Genomic DNA, 26,438 nt, shown 5'->3' with positions numbered 1-26,438 from the left:
CCTCTCAGCACACTCTGTCACACTCAATCATGACAAACTCCACCACACCCGGCATTGAGTAGCCTACACATTTTTACGTTGAGCGACATCTCGGGTTTGGCTTCAGAGTGTCCAAACAAGCCTTCAGAAGCAGCATCGAATCAAAAGAGCACAGAGTTGCCACCGACGACAGCGTGAAAACAATTTTCAAATGGGGGCAGTTGACCAACGGGTAATAAAGAGGGCCCTAATGGGCTTAAGTCAAAGCCCCTACTGCCCACTGCTTTCCTAAGCCTGTTTGACCAGCTGTCTGTCTGCCCAAAGACAGACTCAAAAGCCACTCGTGCACACCCAAACACTTGACGGAGAGACGCCAAAGTGCGCCCCGACCTTCCGCTGCCCCTCCTCCCCATCTGCCCTACCAACTGACAAAATCCAATCACAACAACAGCAAAGAACACATGCTCGGCTAAAGACCTTGGATTTGAGATCACGCTTTGTTTTCAGGAGATAGCTGATCAATATTTTGACATGATTGTCTCACAGCAAGGGCCTCAAGTTATTTGTAGCCAACTTGAGTCATTTTGATAATAGGCTAATGTAGCTAATATAGATACATACAGGATGGGTTGCCTTCATGAAAGGCTTATATAAGGCTTTTAATTTTTTGTTTGGGGTTTTCTGGCCCAATATGACTCTTTCAACATTTTGGGTTGCCGACCTCTGGCCTAGGTCAACAATTGCAAACACCTTCTCAAGATTTTAGATTCGGTGCCAAATCTCTTCTGATAGTCAGGATTTTCTCTCCGACAAATCAATCGACATCTGCTCAAGTTTTCATGATGATGAAATGGGAAATGGGCTTTCACTTCTATTGTGCTTCTCCACCTACAAGGGTTCGATATGTTGCAAGCAGACTTCAACATGGGCTGGGGGAGCAAACCAATGAATCTATCCCCTGAGCTGCGCCCCCATGGAGCCATTAACCCCAATTTAAAAACAATCGAACCAGTCGGTTTTCTTTGAACAATGAAACTCAAGAATTCTTTACGGCCTCGAGTATTTTGCAACCCCCCCCCCCCCCCGAAAGCACAATACTTTTAAACTGTTAACTGTGTTTTTTGTTAGCACCCTTCACATCTTGTGTGAGCACACGTCCATCCATCAAACGTACGCAGAGGAGCGTGTGTGCGTGCGTAATGTGTGCCTCAGCAGCACAATTTCTTCAACACTGGCGTCATTATTGGGCTGGAAAAGAACAGGTTCACTCAGTGGAACGGAGTTTGTTAGCTTCTCTCTCATCATCTGGTCGTCCTCTTTCCCTGCTTCCCCGGCCTACGTTTCCACTGGTGCTAACCAGAAAGAGCTGCAAGATGAATGACTGCATTAATTGCCTGTGATAGCTCGGAGGTCTGCCTGTGTGCGTGGGAGTGGAACACTGAACGGGTCGTGTCAGTGCCTACGCTTGTGCCTGCGCGTAGTTCGGACGACGCTTGACGGGTTCTTCATCCCCTCTGCTCCCACTGCCCTCTCGCCCTAATTGAGGGCCGTAATGCAACAACAGGCTCTTAACCCCACTTAGTCTCGACACATGTACGCGTCTGGTGTCCTGCAGTCCTCGCTCCCGCCCCCACCTCCCGCGACGAACCCGCCAAGTCTCTCCCGGCCCTCTCGGTTTGCTGCGGCTGTCAGTGAAGGCCCAAAGGAGTCGGGCTTGCTTGCTCCGTTTACCAAAGAGAGCCTTCTTGCTCCCTGGCTGCCCATATTTTGGTCTTTGGGTCCTCCTTTCCAGCGGGGGGCGGGGCGGTTCAGCAATGAAGTGGTCAAGCTTCCATTGGAGACTGAGGACCCATGTGTTGAAAATATTGCAGGCAGAGTCATCCCTATCTTCTCATAGCAGTTGTCCCCGTTAGGATTGCAGGCTATCCCAAATGACATCGGACGAGAGGCAGGGTACACGTCGGACTGGTTGCCAGTCAATCGCCAGGCACACGTAGACAAACAATGATTCACACGCACGTTCACATTTATGGACAATTTATACGATTCAGTCAAGCTGACATCATGCACAGGTGTCAAAGTCAAGGGCCGGGGGAACAGATCCGGCCCACCACATCATTTTATGTGGCCCGTGAAAGAAAATCATGCCTGTCAACTTGCATGATCCTTGCTAAAATCTGTACTGAAATGTCAAATTGTCACGTGTAATAAATTTTGCAATAATTTTGTTAACCCGTTCAATTCACTTCAACAATAACGGAACAAACAACAAACAAATCGCTGTTTTTAAGGCATGTCACAAGGAAGCGGTGACAGCTCGGATGAAGGCTGAAGTGACAGCCCAAACTGCCAGCCTGGTCCGAGTTGAAGAGAAACTTCACCAAAAAAGACCGTTGTCTGGAATAAAATAAGAAACTTTAAACCTAATTTAACAAACAAATAGTTGACTTGAGTGATTTCAAATCGGTTATACGAAGAGATGACGAAACATTTATTCGGTTTCACTGTCGTAACAGCCGGCCGAGGGAAAAGCTTACTCCAAAGTGGCCCGCGACAAAAATGAGTTTGACACCCCTGACATAATGCAATGTTTATGGAATGTGGGAGGAAGCCAGAGATCCCGGTGCAAGCCCACGCAAAGGGTGAAGTAGACCCACTACCCACTAAGCTCACTGTGTTGACCCACAGTCACATGTAGGCAAGGCAAGTTCATTTGTATTTTATTTGTCTTGCACATTTCATGTACAAGACAATTCAAAATGCTTTCAATCAAGCTAGCTCTTCAAGTGGTGGCAGTGACACATCTGCTTGGCCAGTGAGAAAAAGGCAGCAGTTTGAGAGTCACAAAATCATGCTTGGGGGGGGGGGGGGGGGGCAGCTGATTACTCACTAAAAATAGGATGTTTTACTTTCGCAGAGGTGTCATCGAGTCGAGCCATTCTGGTAAAGAGGCATTAGCAGGTCGAAGCATGTACTTGTACCTTTCTCTGGAAGGTACAGCTAATCCAGTTACAGATTTAAGCAAGGAAAATGATTCCATCCCCCTTGACTTGGTCGGCAGCAGGGTTGGCATTGTTGTGTCCCCATTTGGGAGAGAAGAGAAGTTCTTTCCCCATTTCTCCATTGCATTAATTCCTCGTCACGTTTAAACAAAACGTAGGATAACTCCGACATATTGTGTAAGTCAGCTTTACTGCACTGTGATATTACAAACAAGCCCTTCTGAAATTCTATTGAAACACTGGAGCTCACCTTCATTTTTCAAATTGTGGTTTTGCGTCAAGGGGACAAACGTTCCCACAGACTCCGATATGGACCTCCAGCAGGCTGAGCACTTGACAGGCAAAGAAAAGATGGCCCTTGCTCATGAGCGAGTGATTGGGAAACAAAGGGCCTTCTTCCAAGAAATCCTCCCAGCGTGGGCCAGACAGTGAAGGGAACCTCGACACCCCCAACCCCCTTTTACCCTCCTTTACCCTCTCCCCCTCCACTCACACACGCTGTGCCAAACAAAGCCCTGAACGGCAAACCACTGTCTGCATGTCGCACATGTATTCGGAACAACGCATACTTTCACCAGGCAGACGTGACAGCTATAAGTGAATAACAGCAAAACCGTGACAGTATGGAAGACAGTGGCTCATCTAAGCATATAATCTCTCCCTTGTCTTCCAGGCTTTCTTTCTCACTGGTGCATTTCCTCTTCTCCCTCGCAGACGCAGGAATCTTCAGAATGTCACATTGCCAGGAGGGAGACCAGGCGCAGCAATGAACTTGGCTAACCCCTTTGGAAAAAAGGAAAATGAGTGGAACCTGTTGCGCCGCAGTCTCCGCTTTGGCACGGTGGTCTGTTTTCTTGCTACCCTCAGTCTCCTCTTCAATGAAATCCATAAATAAATAAATATATATATATATATATATATATACACATACATACACACACACACACACAGACTGTTGCTCCGCAGTCTCCATCAGATTCAGACACGGAAACTTGATTTATTACTGTCAGGAAATGATGCCACAGCACCCAGTTTTTCTCGGTGCCCTAAGTCTCCCCAATAATATTTTTGGGGGGGTGACCAACCGCGAAGGTCACAAAATTGGTGTACCGTATTTCTGCAGAGCCTCCACATTATCACAATAGTTTGTGCTCTCGCTGCCTTTAGTCTCCTGTCGGATTAAATTGAAATAACACAATTAGCGTACCGTGTTGCTGCGCAGTGTTTGATTTTGCCGCAGAAGCGTGGTTTATTGCTGCCCACAATATCCTCTCAAATGAAATTGCCTCCTTATAGAAAACTTAGGTGACAAAATTAGTGTCCTTCACGTTGTCCATCTGAAAAGGAAAGTAAAGTAACCCATTTTCTTGACAATAATATGTTCTATTCAACCCGACTAATCAAGACAAGGTGCCATTTTGCCACTTGTCGTCGACTGAAAATGACATCACAGTTGCTCAGGGCTCAAAAACGCCCAATCACGGTTCACTCGTTTTCTGGGTTTAGTCATGTGACTTTTGCAAGCTCAGCTTTGAGGCACTGTGATGTCATTTTCACTCGACAGTAAGTGGCAGCACGAGGGATGGGAAAAACAAGTGGAATTTTATTTATTTTTTTAAGAAGATAATAAAACCTTTATTAGTCTCGCGATGGAGAAATTCCCGATTCACAGCAAGTTATGAAAGGAAGAAGTAGAACAACAAAATATAGGAGCTGCTGGAAAGGCAGCCACTCACGCGGCGCCATTTTGAAGTCAAAATAACAAAAATAACACAACACAACACAAAGGACACAGACAGTCGTGCAATTTGCTGCGTCATTCATATTTTACAGAAGCAAGATGAATCAGAATGTTGCTCTCAGACTCCTCTTGAATAAAAATGTCTCCTGACCCCAGGCTGCACACAGTACAAAATACAGGGACCCTTATTCACCTCCGTTTTTGTTGTTTGTTAGAATGTTCTAATTCAAACTGATGTTTAATGTGGCATGTCTTTTGGCCCGATACTAATTTGAAGTGGGGAAAACAGGCCAGTTGTGCAGCTACTGTTCACTGTCAAAGTGAAAACACACGATCCATTCACCTAAATAACATCCTTATGTCTTGTTTACTTCCAGTCGAAACCTTTTTTTTTTTTTCCTTCCTGCCTGGATCCACTGGAGTGAGACGCTTTAAAAAGTCAATTAGTAGATTTACAATCCTTTCGCCTGAGGTCTCGGGCAAAAAGGGAACAAGAAATGAGACGAGTACTTAACGCCAGTAAAGACTGCCACCATGTGCAATGAAAAGCAATAGATCCAATAACGCAGAGCCATTATGTCCCGGCTATTGATTCTGAGGTGACGGCAGAAATAATAACTTCCCCACATAAACTCAATGGCTAAGTGTCAATATCGTACAACAGACACCTAATGGCTCTGCCAATGTAATCGTCGTTTTACGGTCAGTGGAGGAAATAATGAACCGCGATGTTGGCTTTGGTGTTTTTAAAGATTTTGATATGGAACGCTTAATGTCCAGTGTCAATAAAGAGTAAGGTTTTACTGGCAGTCTAAAATAACTCCAAAAAGACCATTTAAAGACGATGGGGGGGGGGGGGGGGGGGGGGGGGGGGTTACACGACTTCGGATTATTTAAGTCGATCTGAAATTTTCTATCAGGTGTTAGTTTGTCTATTTTTGCTGGTAATTAAGCTCACGTTCCCCCAAACGATCAATGGAAGAAATCAGTTCAAATTTTGGTAAATGTAAAAGTAAATGGCCCAAAAATAAAAAATAAAAAAGACGAAAAAGTCAGCCTGACTCTTTGCACCCAAAAGTGAAAATAGGTAAAACAAATTCCAAGGCGCTGTGATGGAAAACTCTCTCTCCCGATGCACACGACACGAGTGTGATGGAGAATGCAAAGCGATTAAGTGGAAAACGCGCTGGAGTCTGGAAGTGTTTTAATAAGCTGGAAACTATTTCCAACAGACTTTACAGAGGCGATGCTGACCGAGGACAAAGGGCTCCATTGTCAACGCGCTGCGCGTATTTTGCTTCACCCCATCCAATTCGCTTGCCAGGGGGGGGGGGGGGGGGAGACAGACCCCAAAGAACCCCCCGCCCCGCCTCCACCTATGGTCTCCCTTGTCCCTTTTAGGCTCCTCGCCGCCCATCCCGACATGTCTGCGCATCCAGGCGCAGCCGCGTCCACCGCAGAAGCCAGACAGCGCGAGACCTCCTCCGTTGACTCATAAAAAGACAGCATGCCGCCGAGTCTCCCGCGGGGGCCCGCTGCCAATATCCCGATTCAATCTATACAGCCCGATAACCCCAAAGCGGGCCAGTCATCGGCGAAGAATTTCCACCGTTAAAACCGCCTCGCATTCCAGCAACGGGCGTGTCTGCGGGCCTGACCAAATGGAAAAAGAAAGACAGACACGCGGGGAAGCATTTCATACTGCTTTTTTATATTAGGTACACCTGCACAAAGAGCACAAGTGCATGAGAAAATAGCACCTCCTATTTTTTTTCTTTTAATCATACATTAAAACACTTCCCCAAATCTCTTGGCCACCTGTTATGTTTCGTGTTTTATTTTTAGTAAGGATATCTGGAAGAAAAAATATTTCAGAAAAAAAATGTAGTAAAAAATTCGGCTGGCTTTTTCTTAAAAATGATAACAGTCTTTTCATGTTTAATTTACATTACAGGTGTCATCATTCATTTTTGAGCCCCCCTTTTTTTTTTTTTAAGTCTTGCCGAAAATTTGCCTGTTTTGTGGGGGCAGTTCTGAGCCACTTCTATGCAGTGACGGTCTCAAAGGGGGCAGACAGGTCCAATTAATGTCATTTCTATTCTGGCAAATGTTATTCAGTGAACCTCCGCTATACCGTACTTCATCTTTTTTGAAACCCACTGTATTGCAGTTATTTTTAGCGATCATTTTAATTGTCTTTATTTTACAATTCATATTCATCAACTGGTTTTTTTCAGTTTCAGTTTCTCGATGGTCACGGTATGTATCTATCATATAGATATTTTTGAGTAGGTTATCTAGTCCCTGAGTCAACCTCAAATGGGGGAAGCCAGCCACCGCATAAAATAAAAGGCATGTTTTTGTTGACGCATCGAACAATATAATGTGCTTCGCCCGATGGAGGTGTACCTCATGTTGCGCCTTGAGCCACTGACGGTAACCTTGAGGCAACGCGGCTCATCGTCCAGCTAAGCGGTGGCAGACGCGTTTCATCTCGACTTACTTGGTCTCCTCGAAATATAACGGTTGTTCCCCAGCCCCAATTCCTACAGTAGTCAAAAGAGTACGCACTCCATAAATCAACACGATCAATGAAACACACGGCGGCGTGCGTGCTCCCTTTTGCGACGCCCGCGGGGGACAAACGGAACTTCCGAGCAGGCTTTCGGGCCAAATGAGGACGTGTCCGTCTCCACGGCAACAGCCATGTGCGCCTCCAGACATTGGGGAGGTGTGTTTACGTGTCGGGACCCGAGCTGATAATTACACACGGGGCAAACCTGTGAAATCTATCTTTCTTCCGAGCTATCCATCCATCAATGATCTACGCAGCTATCTGTCAAGCTCTCGATCAATCATCCATCCATCAATGTGACAATATCGAAATCGAAGCATTCCTAAGAATAATGCCACTTTAAATTTTACTTCCTCCGAGTTAACAAAAATAAAGAACATCACCCTAACAAGTATTCTTTCGCCTTGACTTCAAATGAAAGCTAACCCTGAATCACTTCCTCCACTGAGGCCAAAATGCTTGGAAAGTGCCACTCACCACTTGAGGCTTTTGCTCATCATAAAAGCAGTGGCCGGAGAAGCAAGAGGTGTAAAAACTTTAAAAGCATTACGGGTCTGCCGCACCGTATGCTTCCTGAGCTCCCTCACCGGGTCGCCGGGGGCAGCTGCCTTGTTTTTTTTATTTTTATTTTTTTATTTTTTAATGACGTCTGCGAGGACTCCAGACGCACGCAATGCCAATTAACTGGCTCTTTTGGGAGCGGCAACGGAATCCAGCATGCCGAATAGCTCTTCTTCGACGTGCTTGACATACGTACGACCAAAGGTGAAAATCTAGAGGGTCATAATAGTGCTCTTAGCACAAATTCCACCCCTTAAATTGTATACATCTGGGGAAAAAATCTTGGGGTTTTTTTTGCTTTCAACAAACCCACCCATTAGAAGTACTGTAAGTTGAAAAAAAAAATTAAGCTGCAAGTACCACACCCCCCTTTTCGGAATTCTGTCACTCTACTGAAAAGTATAGTGTCTTTTTTATTTGACATTTTCTCCAATGACTTGTGTGTGCAATCCAGTCTCCACTTGATAAAGTATCCTGTGGAATGTCAATATGTCATAAAATCAACAGCCTTTTATTCCCAAATGGTTTCACCACATGCTACATTTTAAGTAAATAGGAATAAACTGGAGGGGGTTGCAAAAACTTCAGGCAAAGGAACAAAGTGGTGAACATTGACACAATTGACTGTATGAGGTCCATTTAACCTGAAGGTTTAAAAAAAAAAACAGAAATTGGACAAAATTCCGGGGGCTTTCCTTCACAGAAGCATCAACACCATGATCCCACACACAGGAGGAGGATAATAGCACGCATTACACAGGGAGCCAGGTGGAATGCAAAAACAACATGCTTTCCACAAGCAAGCGCATGCCTTTTGCGGAAGAACCGAATCACCTCTTACTGTGTCAACAAAACACAAGAGTCATGTTCCCAGGAACAATAAATTAAACCCAATGGGTGAGAGAGAAAAAAAAAAACAGTCAAGGCAATTTGCCTTTATGCAACTTCCTCCTCTCTGGAAAAAAAATAAGCAAAGCACCACTTTGAGCATTTGTCAACATTCCTGCCTTAATCCATCTGCCTACAGACCATCGAATAGGTCATAAAAATCGGAATGGTGTTGGCGATGTTTGCGTGCTGGGTGTGGGCCGGTCCGACATCAGTCATGTCACGTCAGGCAAGTGAAACGACAGAAAGGAAGCAACCAGGGCAAGTGCAAACCCGCCTGAAAAGTGACCTCAAGTCTACTCGTTCCAGGTGAGAGTGCGTTTCAACCCAGGTGGAACACTTCACTTCTGTATATGTTCCCCTGGTGGAGTAGTGTTCCATGTTTGCCATCGTTTTTGTTTTTTTTAAGGATTTAAAATTTTTACAGCAAGTCCAAATTTTGCCAGGCGCCCCTTCAGTGTAGCACCACATTGTGTTGTAAAATGCCAGGAAACACTGAGGTCTGCTCGAAGAGATGCAGAGGAATTAAAAGCAAGATGAGGCAGAGGAGATGCCAAATCAAGCTGACAGGAATACCAATTGTTCGCATCTAGTTAAGAAAATATGCCACAAAGTGCGACTGTATGTATGTATGTGTTGCTGCGCAGCATGTGTTCAAGTCGCAATTGTTTCAAGGTAGTCAAGAACTTGTATCAAAATGACATTTTAACTATTCGATTATATTTATTTATTTTTTAAATATATTGTTTTGTCTTTCGACATTGTTCCTGGGACCAGACTTTGGACCTCTGTGTCTTAGCCATCCACTCCCACGGAGGCCTGCTAATCATCTCCATCCTGTGAAGGAAAAGCCAATTTAGGAAGGATGAATGAGGATGGCAGCAGCTCCCAGGTGACGCAGCCTTTCCCGTTTCTGCAAGCGGAGCCGGAGCTCCAGTAGGAGGGGATGGTTGGACCTCCAGAGACCTCTATATTTATCTGACACGGTAACAAGCCGTTGTCAGGCGGCGGCACGGTGTAGTACAGCTGCGAAGGTTCCCACTGTGAAAACATCACCGCAGCTCTCATCCCCTATTTGGACCCGGGAAGGGATGACGGGCAGCATGTCATCACTCTGTGACTCATGGCACGGACGGAAAAGAACAATGGTTGGCTCATCAGCAGTACTTGACACGTTTCAAAGTTGAGAGCTGATGCCTCCCACCTCAACATCCCCCTGCATCCCCGCAAAACCACCAACTCCCACAAAGGAACAACTGGTGTAACTCTGTTGTGTTTGTTTTCCACTGGCTTGCTGAGGCGGCTGGCTAAGGAGCTGATGCCTGTGCCAAAAGAGCTGGGGAGGCCGCCACCTGTGCCCATTAGCCAGTGCGCTGACAACTGCACCGGACCCCCGAGGGAGCCCTCCCAAGAAGACTAGAGAGAAACGGGAAGGGGGAGGTGAAGGTCATTTTGATCGACATTAGACAAGGGATTATTTTATGGATTGTCTTCTGACTTGGAAAAGCATGCAGCCTATCGCCCAAGAGCAATTCCTTCACATGCGCACAATCTTCCCCGTAACTGCAAACAATCACAATCACAATCACGGGCATCCATGAAATACATGAAATTTGCCAAAACGTTGATCTTGTGATTGTGCTAACAGTAGTTAGAAGCTTGACTATGGTGAAATTGATTTGATATTAAGAACTGGACAAACATCATTTACTAAACTCATGTTAAACCACTTCCAATAGCGCTTATCCCAAGGCAGGGACCAAAGTTCAAATTCTTTAGCGCTAACCACAACGGGCACAACCCTAGACATTGTATGTTCGTGTTTCAGTGATGAATAATTCACGTGAAAGTGACGTCCAATAGAGACACACAAGTCAATGCTAGTGACTGCTGATGCTAAAGAGTAAACCGCTAGCTAGCACACCGCGGTACAGGCACCACTTCAGAATCATCTATTCTACAAAAACACTTGCCATGCCATGCCGGCCAGCAACGGCAAGAGGACGTCAGGACACACTGAATTAAAAATAAAGTTCTATCCGAGAGCCAACATCACGTCAGTCAAACTCCTACAATAGGAGGAGAGGCTAGCGGAGTGATTTATTGCTATTGTGGCTAGCTTATTTTCAGGTAACGACATGTGCACAGTGGAGGAAGCCTTAATAGGTGGGGTGTCTCAGTGTTCTGAGGTTTGTGACACATCAGAGATGACGCAGAGTGACATCTTTAAGTAGACATTGCTCCCTGCTCAGCCTGAAATATTCCGCGAATAGTTCTTGGCTGAACTGTAGCTCACAAAAAAAAAAAGCAGCAATTTAAAAAGAGCTTCACATTCAGCCATATCCTATCGACACATACTCTGCTAGATTCTATTTATAGAAATGAAATGTATTTCAACCACAAGTAGCGCGACGAAATCTTCTTACCACACACAAACCACACACGCACACACAAATACACACATACACTGATTGTATTGATCTTTTTTTTTTTTTCGTTACTACTGTTTTCAGAAATCATGCACAGACATGTTATGTCACTGCCAAGTTGGCCCAGCCATGTGTGAATGAGTGTGTCATATGAAAGCAAAGTATGCGTTGGGTTCCGGGGGGGGGGGGGGGGGGGGGGGGAGTCAGGATGGACAAGGATGATGAGAGGACGACAAATAAAACCCACCAGCCCACCGCCGCCGCCTTTTGTGCTTCCTGCCATTTAAAGCAGGATTGAGAACGACCGCCAAGGGCCCCCGCAACTCCGCGACAGGAAGTTATGCGATTCAAGCGGTCTTGTGAATGAGTGGTGAAAGCAGTAGGATGAGTCACAGCCTCAGCGCCGCGCAACCAGACGGCACCGCGGCGACTGGATGCCTGCAGTAGGCAACGATTTGTTGGGGGGAGAGGGGGGGTGAAATAAACAGTCGTTCTGTGTGCGAGCCTTCGCGGGGTCTTTAAAAGCGCGGTCAAGTTCAAGTTAAGACATGAAAATGAAAACCGGCCAATCAAACCGTTGAGCGAACTTATTTATAGGGCTGAAAAAGCAGCAGTAATCACTGCATCATCAGCATGAAAAGGCCCGCTGTTCAGATTCTGACACACTTTACAACTGTGTCATCGAAAATGATTTGCTAACATGCCATCAAACTCAAACATTACCCAAAAGCAACCCAAAGTCCGTTTCTGCTGAGGGGTTTGGTAGCATTTTTTTTTCTTCTTCTTCTGCGTTTTCATGGTGAAGTGTCTCGAAAGGATTCCTCTGTCCTCATTCAGCCTTCACATCAACTCCAGACAACTCTGATAAACAAACATGCATGTGTTGTGGTGTTGATCTCCCGAGACACGCGTCTGAGGGACTTGGTTTGGGGGCTCCCTCCCTAATTGCTTTACACAGCCCTGAAGATTTGGTTATTTTCCTGGACTGTCCGCTCATTTGCACCCACATTTACGGGTGTGAGTTGTACGACATAGACAACCGTTTCAGGGTGTCCCCCATCTACTGCCCGAAGACAGCACCCCCCGCGACCCTTATGAGGACAAAGCGGATCAGAAAATGGATGGATGGATGGATCTACTCAGTACATGACTAAGAAACCTCAAGGACAGATTCAAAAAAGTAAAGGGTCTAGAATATATATATATCCATCCATTTTCCGAACCGCTTGATCCTCACTAGGGTCGCGGGGGGTGCTGGAGCCTATCCCAGCTGTCTTCGGGCAGTAGGCGGGGGACACCCTGAAACGGTTGCCAGCCAATCGCAGGGCACACAGAGACGAACAACTATCCGCGCTCACATTCACACCTAGGGACAATTTAGAGCGTCCAATCAGCCTGCCATGCATGTTTTTGGAATGTGGGAGGAAACCGGAGTACCCGGAGAAAACCCACGCAGGCCCGGGGAGAACATGCAAACTCCACACCGGGAGGCCGGAGCTGGAATTGAACCCGGTACCTCTGCACTGTGAAGCCGACGTGCTAACCACTGGACTACCGGGCCGCCATTATATATATATATATATATATATATTTTTTTTTTTTTGTGGTACCAGTGACTTAAGTTGAGGATTGTATGTCACAATGGAATTTAAGAGTTTTTTCACAACATAGTTGGATTTCTCTGGTCCAATGCGGATTGTAAACTTGATCCCGTTCAAGTCCCTGTTGGGTTTCGGGCGTCACAACAAACCATGTGAAATAGACATCTTCCCTTTTTGGTTTGCAAGACTATTGCAAAACCCAATACAAGATGGCAGCGTACAAACACACCGATAATCTGGCCAAGTTTGAGAATTCTTAGCCCCGTCGCATCAAAGTGTCAAAGGCTTGATGATCGGATGATTCAAAAAGATTATTTTGAACCTTTATCCTGCTCTAAGAGTTGTTGTTTTTTTTTTTGGTTTGCCTGATCTGCTCGGAAACTAGTCAACGTTAAACCAGTTTCATCATTAGTTTGGCAAATTCCGATGTGTGTGGGGTCAACATCAATAGGGGAAGACATTTTCTTAGCCATCTTTTTTTTTCTCTCATCGTATGGAATCTCTCGGGTTAAAGAACTCAATCAAGATGGGCGTATCGCCCTGCCAGGTGAGAATTACCAGAGGAGGACATACGCATCAAACGCTATAAGTTCTTTTCATGACTCAGTTGTGGGGGAAAAAAAAAAAAAAGCCCCTGATCCGACATCTCAAGAGGAGGCCTCGCCGGGAGAAGATGATGGATCCAATTAGTCAAATGCCTGTCAGGTGGCAGGCGCGGATGACGGATGGAGCGGAAGATCTTTGGTATTAATGCTGGCAGGCTGCCCACGCCGCCGACTAAATGGAGCGCAGTGCAAACGCTGCATGAGTGGGCCATCGGATGTTCATTCGCACGTTTCCTTGTTGGAAATTTCTGATGTTTTCAGCAAAGTAGCATTCCTCTTCAGAGTTAAGTCGAGTGTCTGTCAAGACATTGTTATTACGCTGCACTCCAATGATGCTCCTTTTTTTCCACTATGAAGGGGGGTCCTCGGTTTTAAATAGCACGCCAGTCTTACGGTGGCTCGATAGACGTGAGAAAAAGCACTCGGCGTTCAATGCCTCGGTTGGAAGGAGAAACGCCAACAAATGAGGACAACTGAGAATGACAGTGTCCCGTTTGGACTCCGCAATAAGGAGCAGGAGACAAAGGGCCAGCTGCAGAAGTGGAGACTGTGGAGCATAATACTGCATCGCCAAGACACAGCAACAATGTTTAGCAGGCAAAATATTCAACTTATAAAATAAATAAATAAATAAATAAAAAGCACCCAGTAAAGAATTACTTGTACCACTTAGACACGATTGGACAGGATCTGGTAACAAAATGAGAGCAATAATCATCATCAGCGGCAACAGCGTGTCAAAAGCAAATAGCTGACCGGAATTAAAGCCCAGGCTGTGTATTCCCTCACGACTCAGTGAACGGGAATCCTACTTGAAAGACTGAACAACTCCCATTCCAGCAAAGCGTAAACACATAAAAATCGTAACACCTCCAAGATCACGAAATCTTGAAAACAGGCATGAAGGGAGCCCAGTCTCACTACAGCGAGAATAAATCATGTGGAAGCCCCATGAATCCATCATCAAGTACGACTCACTTTGGCTACTCGAGGTGCATTTTCCAGTAACTTTTTTTAACAGCATTGCTTACTTTAGGGAGCTAAAAACAACAACAAATACGATTCCCCAAAACAACAGACGAAGATAATTACAAACATCATCTCTGCAACTCTAAAATATTTGCTGGATAATTTTGGGGAAATCTGGGTCTCCATATGGCACACAAAACAAGACAGTGCACATTCCGACTGTTAAAAGAATAAAAAAAAATAGAAAATCCCTCCCGTACTATAAAATGACATTAGGTCGAAGCGTTCAGCCCAAAGATATCCAGTGGCTCCCTGGCAAGGAAGACATAAACATGAACAAAACTCTCCCGGGTCAGCGCAACGGCTCTTTTAACAGCAAAGGCTGCAAAATGCTTTAAGGCTGCAGAGACTTCATGTCGGGTTCAAGACAAGGACACACAGACACATATACAATAAACAAAAAAAAAAGTCAAGCACTAAACATCTCCCTTGTGTAAAAATATCACCTTTTCTTACTAGACCATCACAGAGATTTCTTGGAAGATATCCCAATAAAGGATGGATGGTTGGTTCATTATATAATACTCTTAATTGTGGTGGTGAATTATCAATTCATAAATAAATAAAAGTTTCCTGAAGTGGAAATTGTCTCATTTTCATGAAGGACCACTGTGGCCGAAAGGATGCGAAGAGGTTTTGCCGACAAACCCGCCCCGAGAAGCGGCCCCGTGTAATCGTGAATGACTTTCCGACAATGTAGCTTTGGGCCCCGTCTGAGGCAAAAACGGGACCTGAAAAGGCTATTTGAAGCAGGCCAGACACTTTTTAGTCAAGGCATCCCCCCCCCTACCACCTGACTTCCTGGTGCCCCCCTACCCCAACCCCCCACTCCAAACTCAAAGCAAACAGCATGTAATGTCAGAGGATCCAAGGCCTGAGCAAACAAGCCAGTTGGCCAGCGCCGCGGAGATGAAGAGTGCTCAGACAAGCGCTATCTGACAGGCGGAGATGTTAACAGCTCCTGATAAGCGGCGTGGAGAGGAGACGAGCGAGGGGAAGCAGCAGAGTGCTGACTGACAAAGACAATCACAGACACAAGCAGGGGAGTGATGGTTTGCTCCAAGTTTTTTTTTTTGTTGTTGTTGTTTTGGGTTTGTTTGTTTTTTTTAAACTCTTTCCAGCCATTAAAAGAGTTTGCAAGTTCTCTCCCATGCCTGCGTTGTTTTCTCTGAGTACTCTGGTTTCCTCCCATACACCAAAAAACATGCATGGTAGGTTACCCTCCCATCCATTCTCCGAACCGCTTGATCCTCACTAGGGTCGCGGGGGGTGCTGGAGCCTATCCCAGCCGTCTTCGGGCAGTAGGCGGGGGACACCCTGAATCAGTTGCCAGCCAATCGCAGTGGTAGGTTACCTGAACTTTAAATTGTGGGAGTGGGAGTGGTTGTCTATGCGATTGGCTGGGAACCAGTTCCGGGTTGAACCGACTGCCCAAAGTGAGCTGGCATAAGCTCCAGCAGGCCCGCGACCCTCGTGTGGAGAAGTGGCTCGGATAATGGATGAAAAGTCAAATGCCTCGCCGAAGGCCCAACGCAATTCATGATTTGGATCGCAGAACCTTTTTTTTTTTTTTTTCAAAGACAAGTCGTTTTATTTTAACCTGTATCACATTGGTTTTTAGTTTGTGGCTGTTTCTGGAGTTTGTTTATTTTTATTGTTGTCTTATTTTCACAACTTTTGGAGATTTTACAGATGACTTTTTTTTTTTTTTAACTGACTTTTTCGCTCGAATGTTATTTTTATCTGCACAACTTTGGGGGATTTCACAGCAGGAAGACACAGAGCAGCGGCTGACAAGCACAAGCAGAGGCACAGGGAGCAAGGATTTCTTTTATTACGAGGTTGTTTTCACTCCTCCGAGTGCTTGGCGTTGGCGAGAGCTTATTGTCGAACGGGTATACTTGACATTTGTCTGACATTTTCCCCCCTTTGAGCCTCTTTTCACACGCCTTGTCAGTCCACAGCCACTCCGCACAACATTCTCACAGAGGTCCAGCGCCCCGTTAGAACATTAACTCGCCTTAGTGTGTCCACCATCATTTCTGAAAAGTGTCGTGCTGTCTGGTGAGTGGACAAACATGTGGCAAGCAGACTTGCCGTGAATGAGCTGTGGAAGGCCGGAGGCTACGGCAGTGTGCTATATAGGCAGACAACGTGCTTCCTCGCCTCATGGAGTGTAATTAAAGAGGAGGCTGGACCGTATTGACGAGGAAAACCGCCGCATGCCCTTGAAGGAACATCTGCACCGGAGAAAAATAAGCCAATTATGTTGCTATGTGCGTGCGTGCGTGTCCGTGTGCGGGAAGGAGAAGGCCGTTATATGAAGTCTTTAAAGCGGCTGCCCCAAGGAATCTTCGACTGTTTATTTTCCACCTTACATTTGTCACATGGAATTCGCTTTAAAAGGGGACATGCAGAATTGGTAGCGTTCATTTTCGACAGAAGGTAGTTCAAAGTGCAATTTGGGTTTTCTTTTTATGTTTTGGTTGAGCCATTTCCGTCAGAATACTGGCATTTCACCATTGTTGCCACCCATTCTGTCCACACTAGTAGGCAGTTGCAACGTTTCAGCCTAGCATTTCATGACAAAGAATGTGTTGCTTACATGCCCTTTGTTTAAAGGGACCCTTACATGAGGTTTGCAGCGACGACAACCATCTTCCAGAAGCCCTAATACCAGATCAAAACACTTTTTGGAGTGAAATTCTGCCTTGTTGCAGAATTACAGGCTCCACCAGTAAGGTCTACTGTTAGCCTAGCATGACCGAGATCGGATTTTGGTGGGCGTAGCCATGGCTGGCTTCTGTTTACAAAATGAGTTGGTTGGGGCCAAGGGGTGACGGAGTCTTTCACATCCGTGTTTGTCATTATGAAATACATTTGTAAAGAAGCAGCTCTGTTCTCTCCTTTCAGGGCTGGGAAGGAGTCACGCAAGACGTGCTACTTACTCACCAGCTTTCAGCTAGCATCGATGTTGCATCAACCGGGCTGTTAGCTAACAGCTAACGACTCAAAGACGGCCACAATATATCACAGACTGAAGGAAATTATTCGGAAAATGGACTTGGACAGGTTTACTTGCTGTTGCAGAGAGAGTTGATATCAATGTGAGTGAAATATGTCTTGCTCATCCACATTCGTATTGACGCAAATTGCTGAAACAGTCTTCAGCAAAATGTTTGCCACAAACTAACACACGCTTTGGGAGTTATTCGGGGATATTCGATGGCTAAATAAACCGCAACGACAAACAGCCCATTTGATAGGACCGTTTGAGCTATGGTGATCCAAACAGCCTTAGGCAAGGGGAAACACAGGTTGTTTTTCTCACAACTTTTGGGACTTAGAATGGGGGACACACATTTATGATCAAAAACCTCAACAAACAGAGAATTTCATGTCAGGGCCCCTTTAATTGAGGAATTCAAACAAAAACAGGACAGTTGTCTTTATTGTGCAAGCACTAATATAATGTAGGAAGCAGGCTGAGGTAAGAAACGAGCTGTCACACACGCTAACTTCGTCTTCAGGCGACCATAAAAAAACGGCGCACCTGAAACCAAAGCGCCCCCCGCCCCCCTGCGCGAAACCAAAAGGGAAAATGCTTTAATGTCTTATGCCGACCAGGTGGCTAACCTTACTATTTGTCGGCAACCAATACAGATTCCCCGAGGGAGGAAACCGCCACGGCCTTATTTTTCTCCTCCGCGCTACCATCATGCTTTTCATTTTGATGACGCGCGAGGCTCCATGGCTTGGGGTTGCGAAATAACTTACAAATGAGGTCCTTATATCCCCCTACATATGAAGGCTCGTTTACCGTGTGCTTAGCCGGGCGTTTTCCTCCTGGAAATCTCACGAAACCTGACACTCTTGATGAGGATGAGCGCGTTCACAAAAAAAATATTCATCAGGCAGAAATCAAAACGTTCAGTTCACACTTAAGGAAATGGATTAATGTAAAATAGGTCTCCTTCAAGGGAAAGTCTCCCCATACTATGTTGCTAAATATATGTCACCCGGCCTGTAACATCACAATATGGCTTTGTTGCTACTAAGCTAAAGCCGCAGTGTCTTCCTCGGCTGCTTCTCATTTTCCCACAGTGTCCCTCCCTCAAATCTTTATCTGCGGCCTCGAGACTTCAAGGCCCCTCTAGATGAATGCGTTTAGCCTGACCTTGGCCCGGGCCTCTGAGAACTCTTTTCAAAACATCCTCCTGCGTGACAAAACAACACAGGGTTTCACCATATAACAACCCAGACGCACCTCCCGCACGGAAGAAACCAACGGGACTCCAAGGTCGCGTTAACTCAAAAGCACCATTGACAACATGGTCGCGGTTTGCGGATAGGGGAGACTTCGAACAACATATATATTTTCGAGCAACGTAAATCTTTTAATTCCGTGGCCGATGTTTTATGGATGAAAACAATCAACGGCAGCACGTGGGTCAGCCCACCACGTTCACAAATCAACTGAAAGCACAATAAAGTACGGCAGGGAACCCACTGGGGAAGTCACTAGGGAAAGGTCGCTAGCTTGATTTCCACTCTTTGTTCTAAGGGCTGCGTGGAGGAGAAGACCGGGGGATGGTTGTTTGTGACTCCCAACCGACCATGGGAGCAGTAAACAAGTCTCTGATAGAAATGTTTTCCCAGCATGATGGGCGTGAGAGGAAAAGGAGACCAAGGTAAAGACAAAAGTTGCAGACAAAAACAATCTCTCAATGAGTTTCTCTGGAATTGATCTTTGACATATGTGAGACATTAGATATTACGACTTCATTCAGCAAACTCTTTTGTGATTGGTGATGCTTTACAATAAAAATTGTGAAGAATCATTAGTGGATCCAAATGGATGACTCTTTGCATGTAAAGGCTTTTGAAATTAGACAGAAGGACCCCGAATTTAAGAAAGAAAAAAACCCCCACCATTGGCCTCTTTATGGTGCAAACGAAAAAAAGTGCGTGACCCTCCCCGTACGCTCGAATAATCATCCCTGACCTCCGGAAGACAATGTTGCAAACAGTGCATGGGTGGCCAAAAGGAAGCAAGTCGAGGAACATAATATGCTGAGAAGAAAAGACTCCGCGGCAGCATCAACCAATTAACTCTAACTTGGAAGCTATGATGGAGCCACAAAAGAGCTCGGGAATGTGGCATTGCCCATTCATCGAGGATACGTGCTTCTGATTGAGGCTCGTTTGTGTGAATTTCCTCATGGGATTCTCTCAAAGGACAAAACCCTGGAATTTCCCCCAAGATGGCTTCTTCGAACCAAAATGCTTGACATCCCGTTCAATTTACACACACGAGCCACTGATACTTTTTCATGGGGCCTGTTATGATGTGCATGTACCGGTACATCCAATTTGTTGTTGGCAGGTGAAACCAGAGACAGGGCCCGATTTATTTTTTCAAACTTTTCAAGAGTCAAGGTAATTCAATGTCGTCCATATGTCTGGATAAACGGCAAATGAGCCCTTCCAAAACCCCAAAATTGTGGAATTCTCAATATCAATCTAGTAGTGTAAACCATAAATATTCCACACATTTTGATACCGAAATTAGGCTTGACACAATCATGATTTCTTTGGTGTCATCTCGAACCATCATAGCGCGTTACAGAAAGGGCACAAAAATTGAATGGAAACTTCGTAGGGGTGAGTGTTTCATCAAAAAATTTGCATTCACCCACACACACACAAAGAAAATTTGTTAAAAGCGAACCATGAATAGGTGGGAGTCATTTGACCCCTCCTCTGAAGACATGACCTCACCACTGGGCCAAAGTTAAAACAGGGATGACCCTCCACGGGATACTTCAATATGCCCCCTTTCATAAATCGTAAAAAGGAAGAAAAAAACATTTCCCTAAAGCAAATATTTAACCGAGAAGATCCAGACAGGTAAACGAGCTGGTTTCTTGGCAGAGCGGCGGAGGCCTCGCTAATACCTGCGGCTCTATACCGCCGCGCTCCATAAATAGCCGGAATCCAAAGGAACGAGGAATGCCTATAATGAACAGAGCGCAGATGTTTGCACTGGCGAGGCGAGGACGGAAATGAAGGGAAAACACGGCGCGGCTGGAAGGGATTTGTCCGTCGCTGTTTGCCGAGATCGTAGGAAACAAAAACCGGCAAACAGCGCTTACCTTTCTGACATCTGTTGGAGGTCCAGCATCGATACTCCTGCTTGTTATTGAAACTGGTCTGCTGACACAGGGGGTTGTCCTCCATGATGCCGGGGCAAACGTTATCGCACTCCTTGGCCTTCTTATTCCCACTCACGATGTTGTTGAACTCGGCGTCCATGATGAGAGACCAGTCCACCGAGTCCAAGTAGCACAGCTCGGGGTTCTTCTCGATCCGGATGGCCCCGCGGGTGACGTTCCTCAGGTTGTACAAGCCGATGTCCTTCAGGCTGGTCATCTCGTAGATCACGAGGGCATAGTTGTAGAACAGGTTGCGTCCGCGGATGACACTTAGGTTGGGGAACAGCGTGCTGAGGCTGTCCAAACCCGGTACGCGGAACAGCAGTAGGTAGTCGGTGATGACGGTCAGCTTGGGGAAGCTGAGCGAGCGGAACACCTCCTGGTTCTTGGTCTTGCTGTTGTTGGTCTTGATGAGGAGGATCTGCAGGTAACCCTCCACCACAGTGCAGTTCTCCAGGCGCTTGAACTCGCTGATGTCGTTCCGGATGTCGATGCTGGGACCGCAGACTGCGAAACGAGAGAGGAGCACGTGTCAATGGATGATGAAGGACAGATATCAGCGGAAATGATGAATTCTTGAGCAGTTGAAGCTTAGAACGGTTGTAATGGCATTAATCCAGCCAAAGCACATCCATTTTATTTTTTTAGATGTCTTTTTTAAAATCAAGAAAAATACAATAAAAGGAGCTACTTTTGTCATGTGTTATCAATGCACGGTATTCATGTGTTAGATGTGTGCCTTTAAGGGGCGTGGTCTAGATAATGATGCTCGGTGGCGTTGGCCTGTTAATCTGTGTTTGAGTGTCTAGGAAAGGAGTTGTGACCTACAGCAGCTCACAGCAATTTTATTTACCTAACACTTTTCATATATTAAAATATGCAACACAAGGTGCTTTACAGAGATGACTTATTGGCAGTTTTAGTGCTATTTGTGAAAGAGCAAGATGCCGCCGAAGGCTCGTCTAAATAGGAACGTAATGCAGTGTCAAGGAAGTAAGATGAAGTGATACATCTTAACTGAGAGTCAAGCTTGTATGTCAGGGAGGTGCCAAGTTTGGCCCGGGTTATCACTGGAAGTTATGGAGTGTCTTCACCTGATTGTGCAAAAGCATGAGCACTTTCGGTGCATTTTTTTCCCCCCAATATGTAATCCATTTATTTAAAAGGGGGAAGTAAAGTGTTTGGGGATCATAGTTTGTGACACATTTGCAGTTTGAGCGAGTGATATTGATCATTCTAAACCGTTTGAAGGTGGGCTGTCATTTATTGTATCAACCCTGCGTTGGATCAGCATCATTTTTAATCGGAACGATTTTCTGGGACCGTATAATCCTGTTCATTCAGACTGCAGGTGTTAAATTCAAGGCCCAAATTCTACATCAGCCCCCTACTGCATCATTTGCTGACAAAATCTCAATTCAATGTTTTCTGAAAATCTGTGCTGGAATTCATTTTTCTTCATTTTAACCGCATTTAGAAACTGTTCTTTTCAGTGATGCTGGATGCATAGATTAGAGCAGGGGTGTCAAACTCATTTCATATTGTGGGCCGCATACGGCCTCGGTCGATGTCAAGTGGGCCAGACCATTAAAATTATACCATACTCTGCTATAAATAACCAAAATATGTCTTTCCTTTGTTTTGATATAGCGACGCACAAGTACATGAGGAAAATGTTGAAATGTACCTACATTTCATTTACCTAACTTTTCATAAAACACCTTAGATTTCCTTCGACAAATGTGCAATTTAATTTTATCATTCACATATATGCAGTGCAACTGATCCCACTGATTGTACAAAGGCACAAAACTTGAACAATTAGTATTTAAAAATATAGTCATGCATTTTAAGATTAAACAAGATTTATAAAGAAAGGATTTTTTTAAACCATTTACACATGTGCATATGAAATCAAAATGTAACCCCCACCTACACTTTACAAACGAAAGAGAAAACAATGACTAGCGGTTAATACATGAATTGCATCTTAATAAAAATATTCATTTTGTGTCTTTTATGCTTTTTTTTCATTTTTAAATTATCCCGCGGGCCTGATCGAACCCCCTCGGGGGCCGGTTCCGGCCCGCGGGCCGTATGTTTGACACCCCTGGATTAGAGTCTCTCTCGCTCTCTACAGATTGCCAACGTGATTTTTTTGGTATATTAGTTATCATTATTCTTATTGTATTAGTATGTTCTATTATTATTAGATAGCCGTGGTATTAAGGGGTGGATTAGGCCTGTGGAGTCCCCCCCCCCACTGAAGGCACCGCCCAAGGACTGCCATTACCTTGACTACAGAAATTGATTCCCTCAAAGAGAAAGTAAACCACAAATTTAGACAAATGGAAAATCTTTAGGGTCAGATTACGTTTCTGGTGGTCTGTATTAAAGAAGCAAGTCATCAGATTAATAAAGTGTGGTTATTATTGATGTGTTAAACATGTCGAAGCGCTCCGCATCACACGCAGTTGATTATTTCGGACGTCAAATAGACCCAAATTGCTCCTCGTCACTTGACACCGCCGTGCCCGGAGGCATCGCGTAAACACTCGAGCACACAAATATCTTCGCAATAAAAGGCACCATTCATTATGGATGTCAAGTGAGTCTCCCTTTTCATTGGCAGTATCGATTACAACACGGGAATTAACACTGGACTGCTTTCTCATAACGTCATTGGCTTTTACTTGAGGTTTTGGTGAGGAAGCGGTAGTTACGGCCAGCAGGTCGTGGCTGGAACGGGCAAGCACCAACTATGGTTCTCCGTTCACATATGTGAGGACATTACAGTGAGCTTTAAAGTACAGTGATGCCCCCTCAGTGCATGCATTAGTTGTGGCGCTTTTATTTTGAAGGTGGCCAATGTCGCTCGCTGGCGCACTTTTTTTTAAGTGCATCCATTTTTAAGTACCGAATCGACTCGGACTCGGCTGCCACAACAGCATGATCGGGACATCCCGAAATAAATCATTTGTACAATCCACCTACATTAAGATTCTTGAAGCTCAAAGGAAAATATGACAGCTACTCAGAAACAAAAGAAAAATCAAGCAATCGAGTATCAACAACATTTACGAAAGATTCAAAAAAAGATTTAAGCGCCTCGGGTTGTTTAACCACATGTCGAAAGTCGGCGCTCAACAACCGGCGACGCATGAGCTCCTTGCTTAAACCTGTTAAGTTCTTATATAGGATTAACTGCTGCACAGTGTGTGTGTGTGTGTGTGTGTCTCTCTCCCAGGAGAGCGACTGGACGTCACCATGCCATCAAGTCAAAACACACAACGTCCACATAAACATAAGGTCTGTTATCCGGCACCTGAATGAGCTGAATTAGCTTGTATTTCCCGATAAACTGCTTCAAGAGCGAAAGCATTCCCTCCCATACAAAAGCACATCGAGTCCGACTGACTCGCTGCAATCAAACTTGAGGCCCCCAGGTTCAAATTATTTTTCCTTTACAGTTTTTCCGAGCAGGAGGGTAAAAACGTGTGGAAGGGGAAGAAGCCTCTCACAAACAAAGGCTAATTTTGTTTGTTCGTAAAGAGAAACCTTCTCCCCCCACCCCACACTTCCTGATGAGGCCATTACACTCGGAGTGGGGGGGGGGGGGGTCATTCTGGAGCAGCTAGAGAGGGGCTGTTCAAACGTTTTGCCCTCGAAGTCGTATACAGAAAACCGAGACACAAAGCAGAAAGCGGAGGAATTATCTTTGCTCTCCACACTTTGTTGAAGAGAAATTCTGTTAGTCGCTGAAAATGTCTTGGTGTTTTTTGCATGTCCAGAAAAGTTTATTCATCATGGTAGTATCAATTACTCTCGACACCCCTACTTTTTCGACAGCTATATCTCCAACGCTCTCTACCCCAACACCCCCCCCCCCCGTTTTTTATTATTATTTTTGTTAAATCGTATTCCAGCTCATGTCACAGTTTAGTTTTAGTGTCAGCCACGGCCTGCTATAAAATAGATGGCGGGCTAAAAAGAGGACCTCGAGCCGCAGTTTGGACAACCCCAGTCTGCTCGAGAGTCTACGTGGGGCGAGTAAGACCTTTTCTGTTGGGCGAAACGCTATCAGGAGGGCTTACCGATATAAACGAAACCACAGGTGTCAAACTCGAGGCCCGGGGGTCCAGATTCACCCCTTGATGTGGCCCGCAAAGACAAAAATCAAGTGTGTCAACTTTCATGATTGTTGCTCAAATCTGTACTAAAATGTGTCATTATAATGTGCGATCAATAAAGTTGATATGTGAATGGTTGTTGTTCGTCTATGTGTGCTGTGCAATTTGCTGGCAATCGGTTCAGGGTGTCAATTCAGTTGTCCATCAATTTGATGTGCACATGTAATAATATGAGAAGGCGATTCAACATTTCGATAGTTTTACAGTCATGTCTAAAAAATAAGAGACCACTCGACCCTCCCATAAAAACAACCGCTACCCTTTTGACAATAAATATTTTAAATGACAATGTTTGTAAGGTGGTGCCTGGAGAGACAAGTTCCGTTGGTTCCATAAACATCGCTACAAGGTTGTAAGCGCATAAGCACAAGAATAAACTTGAGAAGCAAAAAGTTGTCATGTGAGGACAATAAAATCCTAATGTTGAGGGAAAAAAAGCTGTGATATTACATATGGGGGGGGGGGGGAGCTGGAATGGAATCCTAAAGGGAAAGGATGAAGGAGAATCTTCCTCGCCTTCTTCCCCCGCCCTCATTAGGCACGTTAGCCACAAGGAATTCCAATCATTTCCTTGAAACGGGGATGGAAGAGGCTGGAATTTAAGGCTACAGCGTTTGTGATGGCCGCACGCAGGTCCAATCAATTTTTCCAACCTTCGCTTTTGGGGTGGGGGGTGGGGAGCAACTGAATTATGATGAAAAAAAAGCGGTGCAAATTCCCAACTTCTGATCCCAATATGCTTTGAAATGTTTTAGTTTGGGGTTTTTTTCCCACCAATTTTTTTTTTAATCTAAACCACGATTGGAATGCCCGTGACATTCGATCCGTCAGGCTCGGAAACACTTCCAAAAACCAGTGTTTGTAAATACAGTCCAGGGCTACATCCGTAAATGCAACTTAAAACTTTACGAAGCAAAGCAAAAGCCATTTATCAACATCACCCAGAAACGCCGCCGCCTTCTCTGAGCCCGAGCTCATCTAAAATGGATGGCATGTTTGAAATGTCCCTTTTGTCAGGATCTACATTTAAAAAAAAAAAAAAAAGGTTAGAAATAAATCAACATTTTAAATGAGCCGTCAGAATGCATGGCTTGAATGGTCTAACAGTAATTCCACACCGCCTTCACCTTTCGCATAACCAATATCACAAAAATAAAAGGTTATTGTAAAAAGTGGTAAAAAAATTTAAATCGGTAAAAATCTGACTCCTCATTGACATAAACTGGAAGAACTTGAATGTGTCCCATTTCTTTGCTCCGCACACCAGTGGGTAAACATGCCAGTCTCGTCGCATTGGGAGTAATGAGATCTGTCTGCTCGTGTTTATTATTGATAAACCTTGACCCCAAGTCCTCGGCAGCTCCTCCTCCAAACTCCGGTGTCCATCACAAACACAAGCCCTTTTTGTAAACCACCCCTCGCGTCACGCTAATCACAAGCAATCTTAATGACCTCCTAATCTGATTTGAATGGGTAAACAGGGGAGCTACTTTTAAACTAAATTAGTATCCCTTGCAGCTAGCGACGTCTCCGGGGTCAAATATAGACTTTGAGACAGCGAAATTATTTTTGCTGTTTGTCATCACGCAGCTGACACAGAGCACTCTGGGAAAACACATAATT

General features: G+C 45.1%; 1 protein-coding gene across 1 annotated transcript in view; it reads right to left on the bottom strand.

The window, feature by feature from the left end:
• Positions 1–26,438, bottom strand: part of LOC147206532 (insulin-like growth factor 1 receptor) — a 92,066-nt gene that overhangs the window by 57,986 nt on the left and 7,642 nt on the right. Inside the window, exon 2 of the mRNA XM_086108345.1 lies at positions 20,566–21,132. Coding sequence (XP_085964471.1) covers positions 20,566–21,132 — 567 coding nt within the window. The remainder of the gene's footprint in view (positions 1–20,565; positions 21,133–26,438) is intronic.

This window comes from Hippocampus guttulatus, chromosome 4, assembly GCF_054856545.1.
Source record: "Hippocampus guttulatus isolate MCC_2025c chromosome 4, RoL_Hgut_1.0, whole genome shotgun sequence".
NCBI lineage: Eukaryota > Metazoa > Chordata > Actinopteri > Syngnathiformes > Syngnathidae > Hippocampus > Hippocampus guttulatus.
Note: the sequence above shows the minus strand (reverse complement) of the source record. Positions and strands in the feature narration are given on the sequence as shown.